The 24,511-nt window shown below is 40.4% G+C and overlaps 1 protein-coding gene across 8 annotated transcripts in view; it reads right to left on the bottom strand.

Moving 5' to 3' along the window:
- PCLO (piccolo presynaptic cytomatrix protein) overlaps positions 1 to 24,511 on the bottom strand; it is a 1,309,308-nt gene that overhangs the window by 1,210,747 nt on the left and 74,050 nt on the right. For all 8 annotated transcript variants that reach the window (XM_069228704.1, XM_069228705.1, XM_069228700.1 and 5 more), the window contains exon 2: positions 3,509 to 4,793. In XM_069228704.1, coding sequence (XP_069084805.1) covers positions 3,509 to 4,793 — 1,285 coding nt within the window. The remainder of the gene's footprint in view (positions 1 to 3,508; positions 4,794 to 24,511) is intronic.

The following is a 24,511-nucleotide window of genomic DNA, read 5'->3' on the forward strand; positions in this document are numbered from 1 at the left end:
ATCGTCCCCAGGGCGTCCAAATACCCCGCAACCCAAAGAGGATCCAAGTCCGCGTGCCAGAAATCGACCCAAGGCCCTGGCAGCATGAAAAATGTTGATGCGTCGTCTATGTGCGCCCGGAGAAACCAACGCACACCTTTCCGTTTTCCATGCATCTCTTCCTCTGAGGTCCCTTTTAGATAATTTAGACGCCAACCAGGTACTTTGTGCTTGCAAGAGACACTTCTTGCTTTTAAGGACTTAAGACTCTCTACCATCCCTTAGAGTGATATTTCAACGTGTACTTATCAAATCTTGATCGTTTTGACCTTATTTTATCCGGATAAATATTCTATATTTTCCTAAACCTGTTAGGTATATTTTTGTGTAGTTTATACTGTGTTATTGCATTATTTATTGCACAAGTACTTTACAAATTGCCTTCTAAGTTAAGCCTGACTGCTCAGTGCCAAGCTACCAGTGGGTGGGCACAGGGTAACTGGTATTGTGTGTGTGACTTACCCTGACTAGAGAGAGGGTCCTTGCTTGCACAGGGGGTAACCTGACTGCCAACCAAAGATCCCATTTCTAACATATCGCAAATATGTATTTTGTTTACTCGCTTCCAAAAACCTATTGCCTTTGCGCTTAGAATAAGTAATTAAAAAACTGGGTCTATAAAAATAAGTCTTTTAAAAATGCTCAAGTGATGACAAAACTGCCTACGCAATAATGTAATTTCCCTTAGTCTTCCTTCATACATTAAAAAAGCTAAAGTTTTTTATAGACCTTATTTCGAACTGTAAGTGTTAGAACTGTTGAGAGGCATTTCTAATTTGTGATGGATTCAGCTAAAGTAGCAAACGCTGCCAGACTGCTTGTAAAACGTGTTAAAAATTGAACTCTCCAGTATAGGGTCTGGGGAAGTTAAAATTGGAATTATTGTCACCTATACACACTGCACACTAGAGACGTTATGTTTTAATAGCTTTATTTATAAGTGTGTTCAATACATTGCTTATATGGACCACACAGTATGCAATGAAGTAATTATTTTACCAACGGGCTAGAAAGGCAGTCACATCCACCACTACATCTGGGCCCTCACGTTCCATCAAACATTAGCTAATCTGTGTTCTGGTGCTTCCTTGATCCACCAAAGAAAAACATGGTGTACAAGTGCCTAATATGAAGCATTCCAAGAGGCCAGCAAATCATATCATAGTCTATGAAAGAAACACAATGGACCAATGGGATTTCACATTAATGGAATATCGAAATCGATTGTAGAGACCACAGATATATAGTAATACTATGAATTGAGACTTCTTGTTGACAATGAAAGTGGTAACATAGAATTTGGCTTAGAAATTGGGAAAGGGCAATGCAGGCAATCTAGGCAAACCATTCTAACACCCCTCCATAATCCTTCCACATATTTACTTCACATGAATGAGAACCGCAGTTGGTTAGGGGAGGCATAATGTTTGCCTTTCTGTCTAATGCTGGTAGACCTGTGAGCCCTTCTACAGCAGATTATGGTTCCTCATTTGACACAAGAAGCTACCAGCAACTGCCACAGTGCAGTGCAGCAGGACCTCTACTTTCTCCAGCAGGCTCCCTGCCAGCTTGGCTGTCCATTCATAATGGAACTTACGTTCTGCCAGCCTCAACCAGCCACCAGTTCCACCTTATAAAGGGCCTAACATCGCACACTAAGTCAAAGCGCAGTGTGGACACAACCACTGTGAGCCCCTACAACAAAGCATCAGCAGTACATGGCCCATATAATTCCTCAGTTATGTCCAGCTTTTCATCATGCCGCCTGACTTTATTCCAGGACGTAGAAACTACAATCAAAACTGAAGGCTCATGCAGGCCAATCTCACTGAAGCAGTTACTTCTTGCCACCACCGCCAAATACCCCCAAGTAATAAAGCATAGATAGATCAATCACCCCAAAACTCTTAGGTAGGTCTCATTATGGCAGAAAGATATGTTCTCTGGCTAGCGCCAGAATACCTTTGAGGTTTTTGAATGACCAAGACTAGAGCTTAGACTGACAAAAGAGATACCTGGTTTGTACACCTTCCATGACAAAGACAATCTTACCCATCAACATAAGCCAAAAACAGAGGCAAGCTTATTTTACAATCAGGATTGGTCCAGCTAAATGTGACATGGCCTTCTTCTGGAGCCCCGTGCTCCAAGTGATAACTGTCCACAGTCAACCTTTAAAGAGTCATCTTCAATATTTGGCAGATCATCATAGGCAGAGACGCATGTAGAATAAGATTTAACAAGCAGAACTCAGCATTACCAACGTACAGAGAATGCCGTGCTAGTTGCTGTTGCACACAATCGTATTGTACAACTGTTAAAGAAAGGCAACCTCAAAACGGCTCACACAAGTGTTCATAAAAATGGAACACGTCCTGCATCAGTCAAAGACAGTAAAATGTGTATTGAGCAGCATTACATTTGTTATCTGGTCACAACACTAATTGTACAATCTTTATGCAGGATGCACATTTCTCCTAGCAGTTAATTTTAAAAGCAGATAGATTCGATGGATCTCCTTTAGCACAAGAATGTTACCACCAAAAGATCTATTTGCGTTATTAAGCTTTCCATTACAGCTACATGGTCGCATTTCTAAATTCTTCAGATGTCTTAATTTTGTCCATTAGGCACTTTAATCTAGTTATCCTTGTAGTTATCAGGTTTTTGGAAGCTTTCACCACATAAAATGTAAAAAGTTTTTAAAAAAGGACTATATATTCCTTATCCTGGGAACCAAGTGGAGCAGATGCAACAACATCAATATTCTGAGGACAACTGTAATAGTAACAATATACTGCATGATATGCTTTACGCTCACAACAACCATGAAAGTTGAATGCCTGTCTGAAACCTATTATTCAGTACCGTTCACAGTTCGATTGGTATTTTATGGTTAAGCAATGCACATGGCAGGATTTTTTTCCACAAACTATTTCAACTGGATTAACTATTAAATGGTCTTAATGTTATTGGTATTGCTGGCTAAGACAACTGTGCGCGAATCTAGACCATATTGTTCTATAAACTATGACAGTGCAAGGGTCAGACCTCACTGGTTCATCTGAATAGATTTATTTTTTGATAGAGTGAAAGGACCAGGCAATGAGATTCTCCCCTATTCTGCCTCCCAGCTTAAAATACTGTCTCTCTCCCTCGTTTTATAGACGAACCTTCTGAGAACAAACTTGTTACATACTTTAGTAATGGCTTCCAAGCTTTTTAGGGAATACGAAAGAAATACTTTCTAGGTTTGTAAACTGTGTTGTAAAAGAAAATCAAACAAAATAATTAAGTTTATGTAGAAAAAGTATCAATTTAAGAATGTCTTTTAGTTTACATAGCAATTTTCCTAAACACCAATTAAAATATGAATTGGCCAATGAGAATATTAATTCAACAGCATGTATAAAGCACATCTTTAGATAAAACTTAGATTATGTACATACATACCATATCAAACACTCACCTCTGTTATATGTGGGTTGGGATTAAATCCACACAAGCTGCATACCGTAATTTGACACTGGGTGCAAGTGTTATAATTGGCTTTTTCTGGGGTGTGCAGCAGCAGTTCAGTGGTTGTACAAAGAGGACACATGGTTTTCTGCGAGAGGGGTTCTGTACATTTCACTGGAATGTTTGCTTGCTCCTTTGACTGTGTCCCAGAACCCAGTTGCTGGTCTGGTAAATGTACTTGTTTTGGGGCTGGTGTCTGAGACGACACCTTTGATGAAGTGCAAGGTTCTGGCTGCTTTACAGGTGCTTTTGTAGGTCCTGTTTGAGGGAAATGTTGTTTTGCAGTTGCTAGTTGTTGAGGAGATGGATCAGAAGGCCGAGGGTGCTCTGCAAATTTAGCAGGTGAAGCTTGTTGAGCAGACAGTTTTGTAGGCTCTGTTTGTCGGGGTGGACCCAGTGGTTGATGTGAAGGCTTTACAGATCCTGCTGGATGAGAATCTTGTTTTGCGGGAGGCAATGCCTTTGCAGGCCCGGTTTGCTGAAAAGGCGGTTTTGAAGATCCTGCTTGCTGTGGTAAATGTTTCACCGTTCCTTGTTGCTGTAAAGTTTCTGACACTTGTGCACTTTGTGTTACTGTTTCAGGGTGCTGTGGAAGTGGTTTTGTAAGTGTTGGATGTTTAGAAGATGCAGCTGAAAGTCCAGCCTGTTGAAGAGATGATGGCTTTGAAGACAATGGTAATGGTTTTGCAGAGTCTTTCACCTGTGCTGAAGGCTTGGCAGGATTCTGTTGGGAAGCACCTGGTGTCCTAGAGTCCTGAATAGCTGCAGCTGACCTCTGGGGTACGGGTCTTCCAATTTCCTGTTGAGAAGACGTTTTTGTAGGCCCAGTCTGTTTTTGATGTAGAACTTGCCCTTCCTGCTGAGGTGCTAGCTTTGCGGATTTAGGCTCCTCTTGCTTCCCCTGCTCCTTGCGACCAACCTGCTTCCTGGTGGCTTCTTCCTGAGCTGCATCCAAGTCAGACTTTACATCAAAAAGACTAAACTTATTTACAACTGATGATACTGCACTTAGTGGGTTGCTCTCCGTGAGGAAACTGGGCATCATGCTCGGCTTCTGTTCCTCTTTAAATTCAGGTTTGGAGTCTCTCAAGTTCATAGATGAAAAGCTCCTACCAGGCACCTGCTGTTCAGTTTTAAATGTATCTGTTGTTCTACTTTTACTAATAGTGGACGGTCCGGGTTCTGGTGGTTTACCTGCCGTTCTTGAAAACCGTTGTGCATCAGTATCTGGATTCCTATTAAAAAACACAATCACACGCTTAGTATGTAGCATACCGATAAAACTTGGCGTTTCTCTAGAACTCCTACAACTGTTTATTACTTTAAATTTGAAATAAACATAGTATCTGCTGTTCTAGATATCAGTGTTTTATTTCTTTGTGCATAAGCAAAGTGGGAACGACTATTGTCTGACTTTTACCTTTGGTAGCCATTATTTAAAAATCACAAATTCCGTAGAAAGGAATGCTTGACTGAATTAAGAACACACACAGGTATAATTTTAGCAACAAGGCTATTAAAATGCACACATCTGTCCGAGAAGCAGCCTAGATCAACCATAAAATGTCACTCTGCAGTACATGAAACTTGATCCATTTAGTGGGTTAATATATCAGATTCCAGATTCAAAAAACTGCGGCCTAATAGAAACGCTCACTTGCTTACATGATATTCACATCAAGGCGCAAACATGGGTCCTTCGATCTGATTTACCTTTTCACACTTTACACATCTGTCTTCCACTAAACTGCACCCTCGAAGGAAAAACGTCTACTTTACAAAAGTAACACAACAACTGTACAAGATTTGTTAAACATTATTTATGTTGTACTAGATGATGACACGAAGAAATCCTGAAGTGCAAATTCACAGAAACCGCTATTATATTTTAAAAAAAGCACGAGTTTTTTTTTTACTTCTGTTATGAAAACAGCAATTACATTTTTTAATATGTAAACATAAGAACTATCAAACGTTTTTCAAATAAAACAATACCAACTGTAACCCACGCAAAATAACTTCCTCGTGCTAAGCTGGTTTTCCAAAACAGCCTGCCAAGAAAGCTTGCCACCTATTTATAATAAAGCTATTACTGTAAATGAAGACTAGCCATATCCTAGAGATAGGCAATGTTCCTATATCGTTTCGCATGTTATCAATTAAGCATATCTTCTGGCACATCCTAATGCTCCCGAATCAATCCACTGAAATATTATTTTGTAAACTGTTAGTCAATTCTAAAGCAAGCTAAATACAGTTATCATATCTCCCCTGATGTCATCTTCTACACTCTAAACAATGGATTACATGGCTGCTGCTGAAAACATCCTGAAATGTCAGTCATTTACCCACGTCTCTGTCTTTTAGTAACACTTGTTGATTGCAAAGATCAAAGTTCTTTGCTTTAATGTAAGCAAGACATATCTGTGCTCCCGAATTAGCCATCATTTTGTGTGGGAACAGCAGGCAAAGGTGTAGGGGAAGAGAGAGTCAAAGTCCATGGCCAAAGGTAGGCAAGGGGTAGAACATAGGAGTTGTTAGATAATCTAAACCAATACGCATGTTGATTTCTCCCATACCATTGTGAGCAAAGCCAACAATGGCCACAGAAAATTATGTTTACTACCGCCACCAACACCATTCCAATAAAGTCATCACTTAGCTCAAATCCCTTCAGTGTACACCTCAGAAGGTCTAGCTCACCCGTCTATCTACGTAGATCTACAGCACTTTCCCCCTTCTCGTTCTGGCCTTTAAAATGAGGTGAGCTAGTCTATTAACACTACCAAGTGGCTAATTCATTTTTGACAATCCCATCATGGTCTGGGTGGCGCAGGGCCTGCAACAGCCTTTCCAGTCTATTTGGCAGGTCATTTGTATTTACCATCACGTCAACATTTATGAGAACAGGTCTGTCAAAGGCACAGTTTACTTTGTTTATCTACTGCATGTTTTATGTATTACTTTAATTTCTGCAGTGGACGCGGTGGGAGTAACTACACCAGTACTTTGGAAGAAATAGAACAGTTCATTCATTAAAGGAGTCAGCACAATCTCCTGAGAAGCGGCCATGGATGCTTGTGTGCCAAGTTGTAGGACGGCAAAGCAGTGTTAATGGGCTCCAAAGGGCGTGTCGGCCACTGTCTGCATCAGTGTTTGGAACGCATATTGTTTCAATTTGCTTAAAAAATACAGAGAGCGGACTTTCAACCACACGAGTATTACTCTTTCAATTCATGTTGTTGGCTATTTGGTCTCTCCTTCTCACTTTAATAACATTTCATATTTCAAAGAGCTGCAGTTTTCGTGAATGCAATTTTGCACCCTAGTAAACTCGTCTTTAGTCAATTTCGTTTAGTACTCAACTCATTTGTTTTATAGACGAAGGAAGCCTGTATTTATTCAACTTGGAAGTCTAAAAATAAATATGAGGTACCAAGATATACGGGCCCTATTACCAGATACTTGCTTAGCTAGGATAACATTTTGGTTTCAGCTAGAAAATTTTGGACAAAAGATCAGTTTTAATGTTGAACTTTTATACTGCTACTGATAACGCGTCCAGCCCTTATAAATTACCTGTACCTGGACACGTTGGAGGTCGGTGAATCTTTTAACCGAGTCGGGCTCTCCTCATCCTCAATAGTCGAGTCACTCAGATCAATAATCAATAACTGTTGTAATCGGTAATCAGTACTCAATTAATAGATCAATACAACACATCAGAAATCAGGGACAGTTGGTATTTCGGCGCACCATGACCTTTCAGTCATGAATAACCACACCAGTTTATTAAAAGTTAGTGAATTTACTTCCCTATATTAACAAAGCTAGCACGATATATATATGTCTCAAAACCAATTGATATATGTATATGAACATTACTAGCTGTCCATAACGGCGGAAGAAGCGCAATCTACGCAAAATCTGAATGATGATACACTCTGTTATAGCAATGCAAATCACCAATGTGACTAACTGTATTTGACTAATTGCATACATTCGGTCAGCATAACAAGATTTCAATTCTTCATGATACACTGAATGAATACCTCGACTAACCTCTAATTAGCATTGGCATGTGGGACTTCATGCAAAACGAATTTAGTCAACACAAATTTGGAAAACTTCTAGCTAGGACTCTATCAAAATTAGCAGTTGGTACCTAAAAGGAAAAACACAATGCATAATACATTTATCCTTTCATATTTACCAAATACAATCAGCATTCAAGAAAAGTCTTCGTCCTTCAGGTACCGGTTGATCAGCATGGGGCAAGTTTCAAAGGGGCAAAGTTAAGGGCAAGTTTCCTTGCAGCGGCAAGGAGAATGGGGCAAATTTACTGCATGGGCAAGACGGGGGCAAATCAAAGTTAAAGTCTCTAGGGTGAGAATTCTTAATGTCTCTTTCTCTCAGATAGAGAAAAGGGCATCAGGGTGTCGTCCAAAATGGAGTCTGGCATCAGGCTTCAAACTGCCATCGAGGAAAATGGCTGACTTCTCTTTGTCCGGTGGGTTTAAGTAAGAAACATTCCAAATTCTGCAGGGTCTTCCATTGGAGGGTTCATAGGTTGGCTTCAAATTGTCCAATCAAAAATTGTCTTTTACTAGCGCCCATTTATGCATACACTGTCCTTGGAGCCTTGGAACACAAATTGTATCATGGTTTGCCAATTATTTTACTATCTGCACCTTCATTGTCCGCACCTGCAGAGACTGACCTTGTATCAAAGGGGATGTAACCGGCCTAGCACGAAACCTTGGAGATAAGTGTACCAGCCAGTTTCTACTGGAAAAATACAACTTCAAGCAAGAATATATGTTTCATTAGTTCAAGGAAAAAAATCACGCAGTTAGAATTTGAAACCAAGCAACTAGGCCAAAGCCTGTACTAAATTTAAGCTAAGCTAAACAGTTTTCAAACAAGAAATCATGGCATACATTTGCGATTATGACGGATTACTACATTTTAATACTTCGTGATTAATAAAGCTCGTTTATGATGATGGCGAACTACCCCGAGGGCACAATTTCCCTCGTACATTATTTCTTTATTAAAATCACACTTCATTATATGTATTGATTACACGGTATACATGAATATATGTCGGACCTTCTTTTTCTGCGTCATCACTACTTACCGTTTAAGGGTGAATTAGAAGAAGAAGGAACATTAGTGGAGTTTCTCAAAGTTGGTAAACTGTATCAGTGACGTACTGTGTGTTTGGTAGTTATGTATTGCTCTGAATAGGTGTCTTTTTGGTATTGATGATGTCCTGTTCTACAGGCTTTGTATCATGAAAGCTGCACATAGATAAAAGAAATACCTCAATAGATTTTCATTTTATACCGCTGTGGGGATATTTTTCCTTCTAGCGTTTATACATTTACTAGTGGATGTATTTTAAATAGTGGTATGCAAAACTACTGCAAAGTTTTGGTATCGTTGAGTTTAAGAGTGACACAGCAACTAATTCGAGAGTACCACATTTAACTATGTGGCAACTGTACTGAATAGTAGTTTTGTGAGAAACCCAATTTGGCTGAATCCCTCTCAATACTTTATTAGTCTACCCTCGAGAACGTCTAATGCTGATCTCAAAAAATATTTTTTTAGTCGCACAACGCCCTAGAACAGACAATGTAAAATAGATGTGGATATGGTATTATATTGTGTATTTGCAATTATGTATCAGACATGAGTAGTCAGTTATATAAAGAGCTATCACTTTGAGTGTTTCACCACTGATCACAAGAATGGATACAAGCAGCATGTAAGAATTTGTTTGAAATTAATTATGTTCAGCAAGGTGAATTATTATGTGTTTTATATTATTTGCTATTATGTGAATAGAGTTACACCTGCCTTAGGCTACAAAGAGCTTCCCAATCATTTAATCACAGCTCTGAAGAAGCGTGATATACCTGCAAAACTGATGTTGGCTGTAATCATATGATTTAATCCAGTACGACAAGCATATATTTGTGCGTCTTGTGGCACAAAATAGTTAATTAATGGACTACTGGATTTTCCACGTAGATTGAACTTGAAATCACATAATATTTGTTATACTGAACCTGGTGTATGCTTAAAAATATGAATTGAGTAGAATTAATATACCATGGACCTGCAAAACCGTTTGTTATATTGAAAAATAATTTGCCCTGATCACTGAATAAAAGGTTTGTTAACTGGGAAGTTAAACAGTGATAGTGCATACTAAATTGTGACCAGAGTATATATTGTTAGTGTCCTTCCAAAAAACAAGTAATTTTAAGTGGTTGGAAGGAGCAAGTTAAAAATAAGTACAGGCTCTGTTAAATGTCCCAAACCTAGAATTACCCCCAGTGCACTCAATAATAGGGCTGATTTTTGGTGGGGTGTGCTGTATGCACTTACTGACAGTAGCACATGCATTGCCAACCATGCTGGTTAGGTGCAGAACAGGTGCAAACTGGATGTCAAATTGTTCCCCTTCAAAAAAAAGAAAGACAGTGGTGCTTGGTTCTCAGTGGCTTGACACACAGTTGAGACCTCATAGCAGCTTGAGATGGTGAGAACTCTAGTGGTGGTAAACAAACCTTTTGGTGATAATATCTAGTGAACTAGAACCATGGTGATGAAAGAGAGAACCATCCTGGGTGTCTGATAGTGGCTTGCAGAGAAAGAGCAATCCCAGAAGAGGGTTCTCATTTTGGGATTAACAATCTTCAATTTTCACCAGAAAAGAAAGGGTCAAACGATAAGTATCTGTAAACACAGTCTTAACGGGCAAAGTCCTTCTCCTCACTTCCTTCCCATGAGTGGATGGTCAAACTTTCCAGGTCTTCCTTGACACCTCCCTGACAGACCAGAGGGTCTCTCAGACTTGAGGTGGTCAAAGAGAAAGCTCTCATTTAGTCTGCTTTAATCTTATCAGAAGATGAAGACTGGATGGCGCTCGAAATCAGCAGGTAAAAGAGATCTATGTAGGGTTGGATAAACAGACCAATTAGTGAAGTCTCTACCTGAGGTGGAAGCAGTGACATGTGTCCCACTGTAGAGCAAATATCAGTCAGTACTAAGATACCAAGCTGAGAAGATCCCAGCACTGAATAGCTGCTGCGTAGCAGTGGCTCATCTAGTCACCAAGGTTTCTGAGAAGATCCAAGAGCCCAGTCTGAAGTATTCTACTATTCTCTACTTGATGTAGCCCAAATGAGTAAGGAAGCTTCTGACCACTGGATGTCATGCTCCTCTCAGAAAAAGCCCACCAATTCCCTGGACTTCACAGTACTGCCCATGTACCTGTCTATGGGCATCAATGGGAGCCTAGAGCCTGTTTTCCTGCCTTATGCAAGACTGGGCCTAAATATACAACATGACCTAGCTAAACCAAACCTTTGGTCAATACAACCTTAAACCACTGGTTTAAGTGTCCCCACTGGAGCACAAATAAGGACAATTTCCCATATGACTTTTCCCTGTCTATAGCGGGACATCAGCCAAAAAATAACTAGACTGGAATGCAACTCATTATTCATGCCACAGATAAAATCAGTTCAAGCATAGGGTCCTGTAGCTGACTCTACCATGGGACCCCAGCTGTACCTCACTAATAAGGCTCAAAAAGGTCAAAGCCTGTCTGTAGTTGTCTGTTTTGCCTAGTAGTTAGGCCTGAACTGTTCATATTAAAGCAGGACCAGGGCGATTTGCCTACAGCTGGTCACTATTGTTTGGGATAGAGAGCAACAAACAATGGACTGTAATGCTGCCACAAATGATTACTATTGGCGTATTCAAGCAATCTATCCATTACTTTGGGCCCAATTTAAATGTCAGCGGAGGGGAATACTCCATCACAAACGTGACATATATCCTGTCCACCGTATTACGATCCCATTATATCTTATGGGGATCATAATACAGCAGGCAGGATATCCGTCATGCTTGTGACAGAGTACTCCATCCGCTGAGATCTAAATCACGCCATTTGCTTTTCTCAGGGAGACACTCTAACAGCAATTGCCATGTCCAGGTCTCAAAGCTCAATGTGCAGTACGACTCAATTAAAGCACTTATCCACCTCAGTGTGTCCTGTGCTGGGAATGCATTAATAAATGGGAACTAGCATTCTACTTGCTTGCTATGGTAGAAGAGTGGGGGTGGTGGGATCATTAGCATTTACCAGCATCTCAACTTATATATACTTATGATGTCTATCTGGCCTTGTCAAACCACCAGGGCAAGGCTAGTATTTCCCTAGAGGGTCCTTTGCTTCACCTTTAAACTCAACCTGAACGTTCGTACGTAAGGGAAACACCAGCATGCTGTGCGACAAGGGCTTGAATCATTGTTCTTTGAGTGGCAGAGCTAGCCTGAGCCCCCAAGCATGCTATGGGCTGAAATCCATCACTGGGTAAGTGTGGGCAGAGCAGATGATAGAAACAACTGGCTGCACCAGCTCTCCCTTTCTATGGCAAGTTAGCACACAGAAGCCTAGAGGCAGCAGGATCACAGCTACCTCATGTGACAAAAGTAGAACACTAGGTCCTTTCAATTACAGTGGCAAAAGTAAACAGGGGTATGTAGCACAACACCGTGTGGATGGTACACAGCTTGTGAATGAGTAGAGTAGGAAGCTGGGTTAGGCCATGAGCTACAGGAGGTTTGTCTCCTCTACTTCAAGAAGAAATGCTCCAACTCAGATAAGATATCTGTCCTTACACAGCCGCTAGATGATTTAATCACTCATTCTGCAAATAATAGGATTTTAAAACAGTTTTAAATTGATCCTTGTGGAAGTGATCTGCCATCCTTAACAGTGTAGTAACTCAGAATTTGTATCTATCAGCCTTCAGATCAATGCCCTCACCCACTGGTGCTGTGAATAAGGCAGAGTTTTAGGGCTCAACTGTAATCCCCACAGAAACCAATGCAATTATACTTCTGGCATTGTGAACTGGTTCTCTGAACTTTAAACAAAAATAAGCTGTTATGTTCTATCGATTAACAGTACCTAGTGATTTTATTTGAAACACTAAGGAAACTGGCTTACAGTATGATAGTCTATAGATTTATCAGTTTTCCCTAGGCAAAGACTATTCATTGATTTAACTAAATTAGCATGAACATTTGCTAGTTATATTAATGACAACTGACACCCTAAAACTTGTCTTAATTTGGGGTTCAACAATAAACCCCTATCAAAGAAAGGGGACTCACTAAAAGTGCCAGGCCCTTGAAAGGGTAATGAATTTGACACTGTTCCATATAGAATCAAGACCTCTGTTTTTCTGCCATTCAAGTAAAGCTAGTGGTGCATCATGTGGCTAAAAACTAATTCAGAAGTTGGCGTCTCGCAGACCAGCAACAATATATCTTACTTCTCATTATGCTACAAAAATGAAAAATAATAATAATAAAGTAAGCAAAGCATGCTTCCATTTGGTTTCACTGCATTTGTAATTGGAATAAAGATGTTGTTTCTGTTTGTTTATCATATTCTTTCTCAGGATAAATATGTAATAAAACAGGTGTAAAAAGGAAAACAAATCAAATACGTAATTTTTCTAGATCAAGCAAATATTAGCAATTTAATTTTAGGACAGTGTGCATGCCCATTTAACTTGGTGGACAATTATGTCTAATCTGAGTCATACTGAATATTAGAAAAGGCAGCTATACCCGGATTACAGATCTGGTGGAGTGGTATCACCTGGTGGCAAGAAGCTTCACCCCATTCCATAGTGCCCCAGTTTCTTGCACCCAAGATTATATGATATAGAACACCAGGCCAGATTTTACCAGGTGGAAATGCAGGCCAGTAAAATAGAGTGCGTGGTTGGGCAGGGGCTGCAAATTAAAATTTAGCCTCGACAACTTCCAAACCCTTCCTAAGGGAAATGGTAACATGAAAGGATCTCTCCTAACTACGAGCCTCTGCACCCTAGACAACCTCTTTGAGCCAGACCCACGTCTGATTATTTTGCAGGTGGTAAATTACAGTTATCACTACTTTACCTGGGGGTGGGAAGTCTCCAGAGGAAGTTTCAGTTTTGATGAAACACCGACTCAATCAAGTTTTTTTTGTAACCAACTATTAGGGAGATACATGGGGCAACACCTCTTTCCTCTGAAAGAGCTAAGGGTGGATCTATAGTGGTGGCACAACTCTTCCATCTTGTGGACAAGACATGGAGAGCCATGAAAAAAAACAGTGATACTTTTAACAGTAATATTGTTCTTCCATATCTTCCTGCCTCAGGGATAAGTTTTTCCAGCACATACGGCCCAGTTGTAGTCATCCAAATCTTTCTGAAAAGTGTAGGCTGCAGCTAATTTACCAACTTTAGCTGGGAAGTCATCCGGTCAAGAACCCATGTACCTTCCATTACATATTTGAGGATGATGTGTATGTAATAATGAGTCCTGTGGGACTACAGAATTATCTGTTCAAAAATCTTTTCTCACCATAGATGAACACACACCAGAAATCATCTTAAGGTTAAAAAAAGCATTATTAAAAATGCAACATTTTACATGTTGTTCATTAAAATAAAAGCAAATGATGAGACCAACCAGTGATAAAACCTCTCTTTCTTTCTAGCCCTTGGCTAAATCTATCTTAAAACCAAAGTGCTAGTATGAGAGTACTATATGGCCTCTGACATGCACACCTCTGCTGGATAACAATTTTTTTTTGTTTATCACCTACTAAGGATGCACTTTTTCCCTACGAAAAACATATATAAGGCTGGCTCTGGGAGCGGTATCCTTCACCTAGGATGTTTCCAGTTCACTAGAAGCCCCCAGGGAAATCGGAAGGCATCTCAAAGCTGCTTTTGCATCAGACATAAATACACTTTTCTACCCATACTACTATGAAAAGGCTAGACCTAATGATTTAAAATTTACAATAACATACATTCTGGCTTACATTTACTAAAATCTACATGTAATAAATCACACTAAAACGTAATATATACAGTGTACATCCACCTATAATTAAGCAAAAGTTATGTGATACAAAATACTAATATGTGTGTGTGTGTAGCAAATTAAATGCAGTTTAGCCACAACAGCAAGAAAACACTATGCATGTGACACCAGACTACACTATTTTTCTTGGTTGAGAGGGCTGGGCTGAAGCAGGGTGTTCAACACCAAAATTGAGGAGATGTAGGTATCCTGGACTTTGTCTCCAAATATCAAGCAGAGCAACTCTGATTCTTTCTGGAGTAGGCTAGAAAGGGGAGGCACTATTACTGGTACTTTACTGATCATGCAATAGCAGTGTGCTCATTGTGGGCCGTCCCCTAGTTGCAAAACAGAGATAGAACAAAAACTCTGTATGTTTCTCCAATTACGTGCGTCAATGAGGTTCTGAAATCTACGACCAGGTAATTTACTACAGGGTAATTGAAAATCTAATGCTTCAATTGGTTCAAGAAAGTAAAGAGAGTAGCTGTGTCAAAATATGAGACATGTTCTTAAATGGAAAGATCAATTGGTTTTAAAAGAACAAGGAGACTACGCTAGAGAGAAGGAGAGGTTTAGATACTAGCAGACTCACCACTGGGTCACTCAAGAGAGGAGTAATGTGGGATTTAATCCCCTTTAAAAAAAACTTCTGCTAACAGTTACAGAGGACAGACATATAATGTATCTGATCAACAAGATCTTAATTGATGCAAAGTACACAAAATAATTGAGATTTCACAGAGGGTGGGAGGAAGAGCTAGGATCCATCTACTGAGGATCAGTGGGAGATAATCATCCAACCTACGAATGAGGGTAAGCTGCATTCATGGGCTTGAGGCTTTCCTGAAAATATTGTTTCAATAAGAGATCAGAGTCCAGCTGGCAAGGTTGTACGCACAGGGCACACTTTCACATATTTACATAGCTGTTCTCACCTCCACAGATTTTGACCAATATTAAAATCATTACTAGGACTGCAACTTCAGCTGCCTCCTAAGTGTCTTATTGGGGTAGATAACCAACCCATGAGGGAGTCCTAGTTAAGGTACTCAAGCATCAGTTTTGTTAAGTTTTGTTTTGTTAAGGCTAACAGCTAAGCAACAACTATAAAATGGGGGCACATTGAATTCCCCCTTGATAAGTACTATTAGCGAAGGCATTTGCTAGGGATGTAAACAATAATGCACCCTCTAGCTGTGACAGCATACACACTCTCTACAGCATGGGGCCTATTACCTAGATTCTTTTCAAAGGATTGCAAGGACCTGATGCACCCCAAAACTATACCAGCCTTGCAAGTCCCTCTTGAGAACAACATTAAACTGTGGTATGCATAGATGGCTGAGATGATTAGGAATTGACAAATGGGTGGTGGGGGGGAACAACTAAAAATGAAGCAGGAGTTAACTGGCATTTTTGGCTATGCTATTTTTCTGAGTGGTGGGCCTTGGTATTTGGGGATGGTTTTGGGGAGAGGAAGTTCTTATCTTTTATACTTTTCCTCTTTGCTTGCTATAATTTAAATCATTAATAAAAATGTACTGAAACTTAAAATCAACTAGAAAACTAAGGACCTTTTTCACTTGAAAGGTGTCTGTGATTTCAGACACTGTATCAAACATCTTATGGAGTGGGGGGAAACACAGCAGTTAGATTGTGCCTTGGTTATTTTAATTGTATTTTCATCCTGCAGATAAATATTTCTAAAATCAAAGGAGGAAAAGAAGGGAACATCAAAAACAGAATCTCAGTAACTTGTTAGTGTGCATATCTAGGAGACAGACAGTTCATGATTAAAAATCCAGGTTTGGGGAGAAAGTAACCAACTGGCAGCAGATGTTTGGACTACTTGGCAAAGTTACCCTGTCACATAGACAGTGAACTGAAGCAAAGCCCTCTCAAGTAGGTGGTGGTGAAAGCAGGCAATGATTCAATTCCGCATTTGCTTGACTCAACAAAGTCTCTGCAGTAAAGGTCTAGAGGTAAAGAAGTTAGCCTTGCTGATGGGGAGAGGGGGTGGAGGGGTGATAGCTCGAAACCAGTCCCAGGATGCTTGTTTCTGGTCCACGGAGGAGCTGGCCCTGCAGTCCTGGCTGGACTGTTCATGGGGAGCAGGGTCAAAACTGATTTGCATATGGCTAGGTCCAAACTGGGGTGGCGTGGTGGGCAATAGTGCTTCAAGACCCTCATGAGTGATTTGCCGCGTTCTATAAATGTTTGTTTGATTGATTAAAAGGTCCTTATTTTAGTGTTAGACTCACCACTGAAGTTCTCATTAAATATTACCTATTACATTACAATAACAATACATTCATCTCTTTCGTTCAGGATGCCTTCTAAATTTTGGTAAGTTCTATGTCGCTGTTACTATGGTGGATAGTATTCTACCTCTGCATCTGAAAGACACTGGGAGGGGACAAAAAACTGTCTCCTCGTGCTTCATGACACTAGTGTGCTCATTCACAGATGAGTGATACTAAGGGGCAGAGACACCTGGACCAGAGATACTGATTCTAGTTAGAATCTACACCCTTAAGGAATCACAAGTTCATGATTTTGGAATGTGGAATTACTAGTTAGACTCTGAATTACCAGGTGTCTTCCCAAATAGGATTCCAGTCCCGGGGCATTCAGTGCAGACATTTTCAACATACTCCAGACAGCTGGAAACACATCTACGAAAAACCTCTGTGCTTCTACAGAGTCTGGTTCTGGGCATGGGGTACAAACAGCACAACAGAGAAATGGACAAAGAGATTTTGAATGCAGTATATCTGTTCCTTCTTTGCCCACAGAAGGAAGCATCTATGTGCCCTTTTCATAACCTTAGGATGCATATGGAGAGCTGTCTAGTCTAGGTTGTAGGGAGTTGTTAACAATAGTACCGGTATGCACAATTGTAATACAGAGATCTCATGGAACAAGTGGGGAGAGTGGGTAAGCCGAAGGGAACTCAGAATGGCCAAGAAACAGTACAAGTATGCTGGCCAATACAGAAGCGAGAATGCCTAAAGATCAGAAGAGGACTTACATATTCACAAGTGAGAAAAAAAGACAGTGGATAAGCATGGGATAATCCTCATCTCTGGTATGTTTAGATGTTCAGTGGATCTAGGAGGAAGTAATCAGGTGTTGTTCTTGGTTCGTTTCTCAGTGTGTTGTTGAGGCTTTCTGCAGGTGTCCTGACAAATCTTAAAACCCTCTTTCTATGCTATGAGCCCTGACTTTAGGCACCTGGTAACAATCAGTTGCACCTAGAAGAATCAGTTTGAGGGATGAGCTGGACTGGAAACCTTGTAGTACCCTCAGACATCTTTGACAATAGCTCTTGGACCATTAACCATATGATTCACTGGGCACAGGGCACAGGTTTAAATCCATTGGTTTTCCCAGGTGCCTGGGAAGGAAGCTGCCAGTGGGCCACAATTATGTAAGTGAAAGATGGGGCCCTACAATATTCACCCTTTGCTAACCGAGGATAGCTAGGGCTGGGTGATGCTAGGCAAGGCATATAGCAAAGGCATTGCACCAGAACAGGGAAAAGCCTTACCTACAAATAATCTCAGCTGGATTATCCCCTACTATGGAATGAGGTCAGGTCAGGGAGAAGTGGGCTTTCCCTTCTTTATTCATCGTACAACAATGATGCTGCATTATTCTACTCTGAAGCAAGTAGAAGGTGTTATGTACACTGCAAGACCAAAGCGTTTCACTGAACCACAAGAGATGCAATATGCAGGGCTGCCTCCCTTTTCACAATTTTCTTACAATAGACTACTTATTTAGATTCTATTGTTCTCTAGAGTCAGTCTCAGTTCCTGATAAAGAGCCAGACAAATACTACGTTAGGAAGGTTTGCCCTATGAGAACCATGGGAAAATGTTTTAGCAAAGCAGAGCTGTCTTGGACGGTTCAGCAGGCCACTGATGAGAGTAAAAGTAAAACTTCCCGAAGTCTAATATAAAAGAAATCATAAACAAAATATTATGTAATGGAATTTGCTACGTAGGTATGGAAAGGTCCTCAGCATGGTGATGCACCTGTACCTCTGCCTTGAGTGCCTAACTTTACTTTTGTATGGATCCCTGATTTTTGTATTACAAGGCAAAGACGGATCATGCGTGTGCGCCATAACATATCCGTGACTCACAGATTAGGGTCATGTTGGTCGGGGAGGTGTTCCGAAAGCGCTACCCTCATAGTGCTGGAAGGCTTCTGGCTTCACAAGGAGTTAAGCAGCATGGTAGTGGCAGCATACTGTGTAGTGATTAGTAGGAGCCAACAGGTTCTTTAAAACCTGTGTGACTGGAGTGAGTGTCATAGTTTATATAGGTTGTAACATTGCTTTGAATGCATAAAGTTAGATATAAAATACTTCTCATTATTATAAAAATAAGTATTTGACTGGACATTGATTTATTGACACTTCTGTGCAGTCTTTGAGATACAAGTCGTGTCCACTAACCAATGTTCACACTCTTACACAACCCTCCCCCACCCCCGGCGGAAGCTTTTCACTGCTCATCCACAGCTACCAATGTGCCAAGTGCAGAATGGGTACTTGGCCAGTTGTTCAGGATCCACAGGTGGAACATCAGGAGTAAATGGCCTAAACCACCACGGTTGGACCCAGCAACACCTGTGTACCAATGGACCTCTGAAAATGGTTCTGACAATGGGATGAATAGGATCACACATATTCTGGACGTGCAGACTTAATGACAAACTTCTAGGTGAAATGATAAAGTTAAGCAGCAAGCTTTACTGGAGAATACACTGATAATCCTTAGCAACTGCCTTTTATCGGGCTCAACTGAGTCCAAGAATAGATGTGAACTCAGTGCATGCAGTCTTTATCCTCATTCGTATTCCAAATCAGGTGTACATTGTGCTAAGACACAAAAGATTTCTCTGCACTGATCCCTCCAGGTGTTACCCTGACAATTATGCATGGAAAAAAACAGATTACACATTATGGAATAATTCCACCTCCTTGCAGTAACTGTATTTGAGGAATGGATTAAGCGCTCCATTCCTCAGACTTAGAATGGGGTAAAGATACAGTGGATGCTAAGATTAAGCAAATTACTTTATGGCTAGATACACTACCACATGTCAGATGAAAAGAAAACATGCCAGCAAGAGACAACTTTTGCATTGTGGGAGCAGCCTTTCATAAGGATTATTAATTTATGTATATATTAGTTCTGTCTGGAAGGCAACTTTGAAAAAATTATACAACCCGTAAGTGATGGCAGCACATTAATGGTCATGTCAGAGTCTTTTTCCATGATGTACCACACAGTAACAGGGCCTGTCTGATAGTCAGTAGTGTTAAGTAGTGTTGGGAAGGGGGTAAATCCTAAATTGCAAACTATGCAAGGAATGTGAATGGGAGGTGGGTTTGAAGTACTCTCTATACAGCCTGGTTCTCAATTTCATTAAAATGGGAGACTTACCCCACAACACACTGGTGATAACATTTGAAAATCTTTTTTAATAAATTTAACATAGGTGTTTGATACAAGTTCAATTTCTGTTACAATGGTGCACCACGAAACATTTTGATTGGCTTGAATATATATATTTCACAGGTTGCCAAGGAACAAGCAGGTGTTTAGCGAGGGAGGATATGGAGAATAATCCTGTGTTGTTGAGACTGAAGCAAGAGTATAAAACCCTATGGAAAGGAGGGGAAGTCTGGCTCAGACAGCCTGTTTCGATGGAAGCTCTAATACACTCGTACTCTCTCCATGTGAGGAAGAAGTTGAGATGAGGCATCTAATAATCCCCTAATGTGTCATGGAGTGAGAATAGCCAATTTGAGGATGTTCCACATATGCTTCACTCCAACCCACACATCAGCAACTGTAGGACATTACAATCTTTTGCTTCATATAGCCCTAGATTTTTGTCCTACCTGTTTTTTCTCACATTTTACCATTGCTCTGTGCTTCTCCTCTTAACATGATTGACTAGCATATCTGAACTGGCATATTTAACTTACCTATACATCCCTAGAATATGGTACAAAGTGTGCCCAGGGCCTGTGAGCTAAATTCCACTAGTGGACAGCAGCACCTATTGCACCATCCACTACAATGGTAGTGCAAACTTAGCTTCAGGCCTACAATTCTAGCCTGACTGGAGCAGTTTAAAAACTGAAATTTCATCTGTCAAAATAAACCCTTTTGTCAGGTCAAAACCTTCATTTGAAATATTAATAAGTCAACCCTACCTAAGTCTTGTAGCTTATAAGGCATGGTGCATGGTACTTAGAAGTGGAAGCAGAACACATGTAAAGTTAATGTTAAACATGTCCTTACTGTGACTAGCATTCAAAATCTATTTTTACGCAGCATGGCTGACTGTTCCATAAAGAAACAACGGGATGCAGTATTAAATTTAATAATGCTATATTTTCCTAGGGCACATATAAAAACATCATTCAAGAATGGTGTTTTTTTTTTTTAAATAAAATACTAAAGAAACTTTTAGAAAGTTACAATTTCCTTGCCTAAGGGCTCTGGCCGCTAATTTGCTTTAGCTTTCAGATGTAGCCCTCCGAGTGCTCAAGATGCGAATGAGGCGTGAAAACTGCTCACACAGCATAGACAAAAGTCTGGGTGTAGAGAGGCATTTTTCTTCCAATGGCAGAATGATCATCTGGGGAGTGCGTACGAACTTAATTTACTTTAAAGCTCCCCACTCTCTCCATCCTTAGCAGATGATACCTTGACAGAAATCTGGCAGTCACCTATGCCAGTGGGGAAGGAGCTGCCCCCCGAGCTGGCTTTGAGTGATATCAGAAGAAGAGTTGCTCATTTCTTGGCCACACCCCTGGGGCAAAAGGGGAGAAGGGTTTCACCATTTTGGATTTAGCCAGAGAGTGGCTCTGTGGAATTGTTTGCTGTATGGCACGCAGGAAATGGTGCAAAAGTGAGTAAGTAAACCCTGTTCATTTTGAGCCGATTTCTTAGAGAAGATCAGGAGTCACCTCCACCCATCAGCAAGAGCCAGGCATAAATGTGGCATCCACAATACCCTCCCCAGAACACGGCTGACCCTGACCATGATCAGAAGAGGGCTGAACCTGCTGTCTGAGACCTGAGAGGAGCCCTAAACAACTGGACCTGCTCCCTTCTGTACCCAGCATCATAAAAGAGGTGTTTACTGAAGATTCCCAACTGACCAGTTCCAACTGGATCTGACCTAAACCCTGTTTGTAGCCTCTGCTACAAGTCTTTGGACTTCTGTTTTTGAGATTAAATCCCAAGGAAAATATTCTGTCCAGGTTGAAACTGGTCCCTGTGTACCATCACAGTAGGACTCAAACCACACCTTGGTCCTGATCTACAGCAACCAGATAACAGCAGTTGGATTTTAACATTATTTAGTGCTATTTTTGTTCAAAACATTAATTGGATTTTTGTTATTTTGGTGTCATTTTAATTACTAAAGTTTACACTATTTTTCTAATTTGGTTTGGGATTTTCATAGTGTTGTGTACTGATTTTTTTACTGTTTTAGTAGTGCATAAGTGCTTTACACATTGCCCTATGCTGTCATAGCTACAAGGGGGTTGAGCTCAGGTTAATTTAGTGACTTTAGGAGTTCACCCTGACAAGGATGATTGTTTGTTTCCGGAGGTGAGTACTCATCAACTCCAAATAATAGTCCAATTTCTTACAGCGACTCCATACTTTTAGTGGTAGTGACACAAGGGACATGTTCGACTTCTGACACAGGAAAGGAAAGTGGTAATTGAAAGAAGAGCAGCTGAAACTAACAGAGAAACATAAACATGCACATTCTGCCTTGTACCTACAGGGAATGCACAGTGTTATTATCCCTAATGAGGGGGGACAGAAAGCAACACAGCTTCTGTGAGGAACCAATAAAACGACCCTTTCTGCCCACCGTGAGACATGTTAAACAGCAGAGATTAAATACAGAAACATAAAGAAGACTGTCTAACATGAATGATCCACTGTGGCACCCATCTTAGGTATAATTTACATAGATGTGCACTTACAATTGCCAAATAACACTCATGGATACTAATCTGTATTGAAACTGCTCCCTATACAAATCTACAGCTTATGAATGGAGTCCATATCTTAGAGTGTGCATCTAATGAGGACTCTTGCAGGACAACAGGGCTCAAATCCTCTAACTTATATGAATAATATTGAAAACAGTGAAAAGAACAAGAACACCCAGGATTCCAGGATTCTCCCTGCTTTTCCATGTGTAATGCTGAAGGTCACTTAACTATCAGTACTATATCACATGAGTACTGAAGAGAGAAGAAAGGGAGACAATTGAGGAAGGTATGCATTTTGTTTCTTTGTTCTCTTTTGTCCTAAGATCTTCAAGCTGAAGTTATCGATCCCCGAGAAGAACTATAAATGTAGAACTGTATTCTGAATCTATTACTTAAAATCAATGATGACCTCAGCTCCATGAAATTCCGCCACCAGGAAGTAAACCTACAATATTTACTGGAAGAACATAAAGCATATGATTTCGTAATAGCTGATGAAATAAAGCATTAAAAAAATCTCATAGTAAGTTCAATGTAAAATATTATTTATCCTGTAATTATTTTTTCATAGCATGTAGGGCTGTAGATTTTATGTCGCCACACTCCTGCCATCTAGTGTTGTGCTGGGACATTTGTAACCTCTATTTATTCAAAGTAGCCTTGAATCACAAGGCTTGTTGTGACTCCTCCTTTGTCCCACAATGCACCAGTAAAACAGCTCTACATCAAATTGTTTTTTGTAGAACTGGTGAGAAATATGAGTGAAGAGACTAAGGCAAGTAAGTGTACTGTGCATTGCAAAAAGGTAAGATGATACTATGGAGTAAAACATCTCATTGCTGGCTTCTAGGGAGGAGAGTGGGCTCATGTGAACATACAGCACTAGCTGCTATGTACAGATAGTAACAGGATAAGTATATATTTTTGTTCATAGCATGTGGGTACACAAGCAATGCATAGGCTTTAAAGCAGATTCTCCAGCAAGAAGATGACACAGATATTTTAAACAATGTCCTTAGCACGGTTTGCCCAACTAACACCTGTTGATGAACTCACATGACCAAACAGTAGAGTTTGGTGAATATGTGGTGAGTTGTTCAAGTAGCTGCTTTACAGATGTCTGCTAAAAGGATGTTACTTACAAATGCCATATTAACACTCTTTTTGAGCGTAGAATGTGCTCTAGGAGGCACAGCTAATGCATGCTTCACTTTGGCAGAGCAGATTTGCATACATTTAACAATTCTTCTTGCAATGCCTGACTTGGGAATGTCAGGCTTGGCAACCGCCACAAAAAGTTGTTTTGATTTAAGGAAGGACTTAGCTCTGTCAATGTAATACATGAACACCGTTTAAACATCTAGTGCGCATAAAGGCCTTTCTGCTAGAGAAGCAGGGTTTTTGAAGAAAGAGGAAAGCTCTTTTACATAGGTTCTCATTATCCTAATGAGACTACTGGATTCGGGGTGCAGAATCACCTGTACTGCAGGGAACTGAGTCTGATCCCGCACCATGCAACACCTGTCGGCCTAATCCGGGTTTTGTTCTGGCTGACTAGCAGTGCCTCATCTCCACCAAAGAGCAGGGATGATTGGGGCAACCATGTGCATGACACAAATGACTCCTCAGGGGAACCGTGGTCACTCAGATCTAATCCGTTTCTCTCAGTTACATTAGTCTCATATACGCAAGGGCAATCCGAGGCACAGTATAGTTCAATAGGGTTTTATTGACGTAACTGCATCTGAGTTAATAAGGCATGTATTGCAATAACTAGGACGATGAAGCACAACAAGATTAAAACTGTGACAAGGAGAGTAAAACACAAAAATAACGCTATCATATTGTCACTAGCGTTTGTAGAGATAGTTCCTACGTAGGTTATGTTAGAGCACAACATGTTAGGTTCTAATTCTGCCCTTCAGATTTCCCCTGGGAAGACAT

The sequence above is a fragment of the Pleurodeles waltl genome, chromosome 4_1, assembly GCF_031143425.1.
Source record: "Pleurodeles waltl isolate 20211129_DDA chromosome 4_1, aPleWal1.hap1.20221129, whole genome shotgun sequence".
Taxonomy (NCBI): domain Eukaryota; kingdom Metazoa; phylum Chordata; class Amphibia; order Caudata; family Salamandridae; genus Pleurodeles; species Pleurodeles waltl.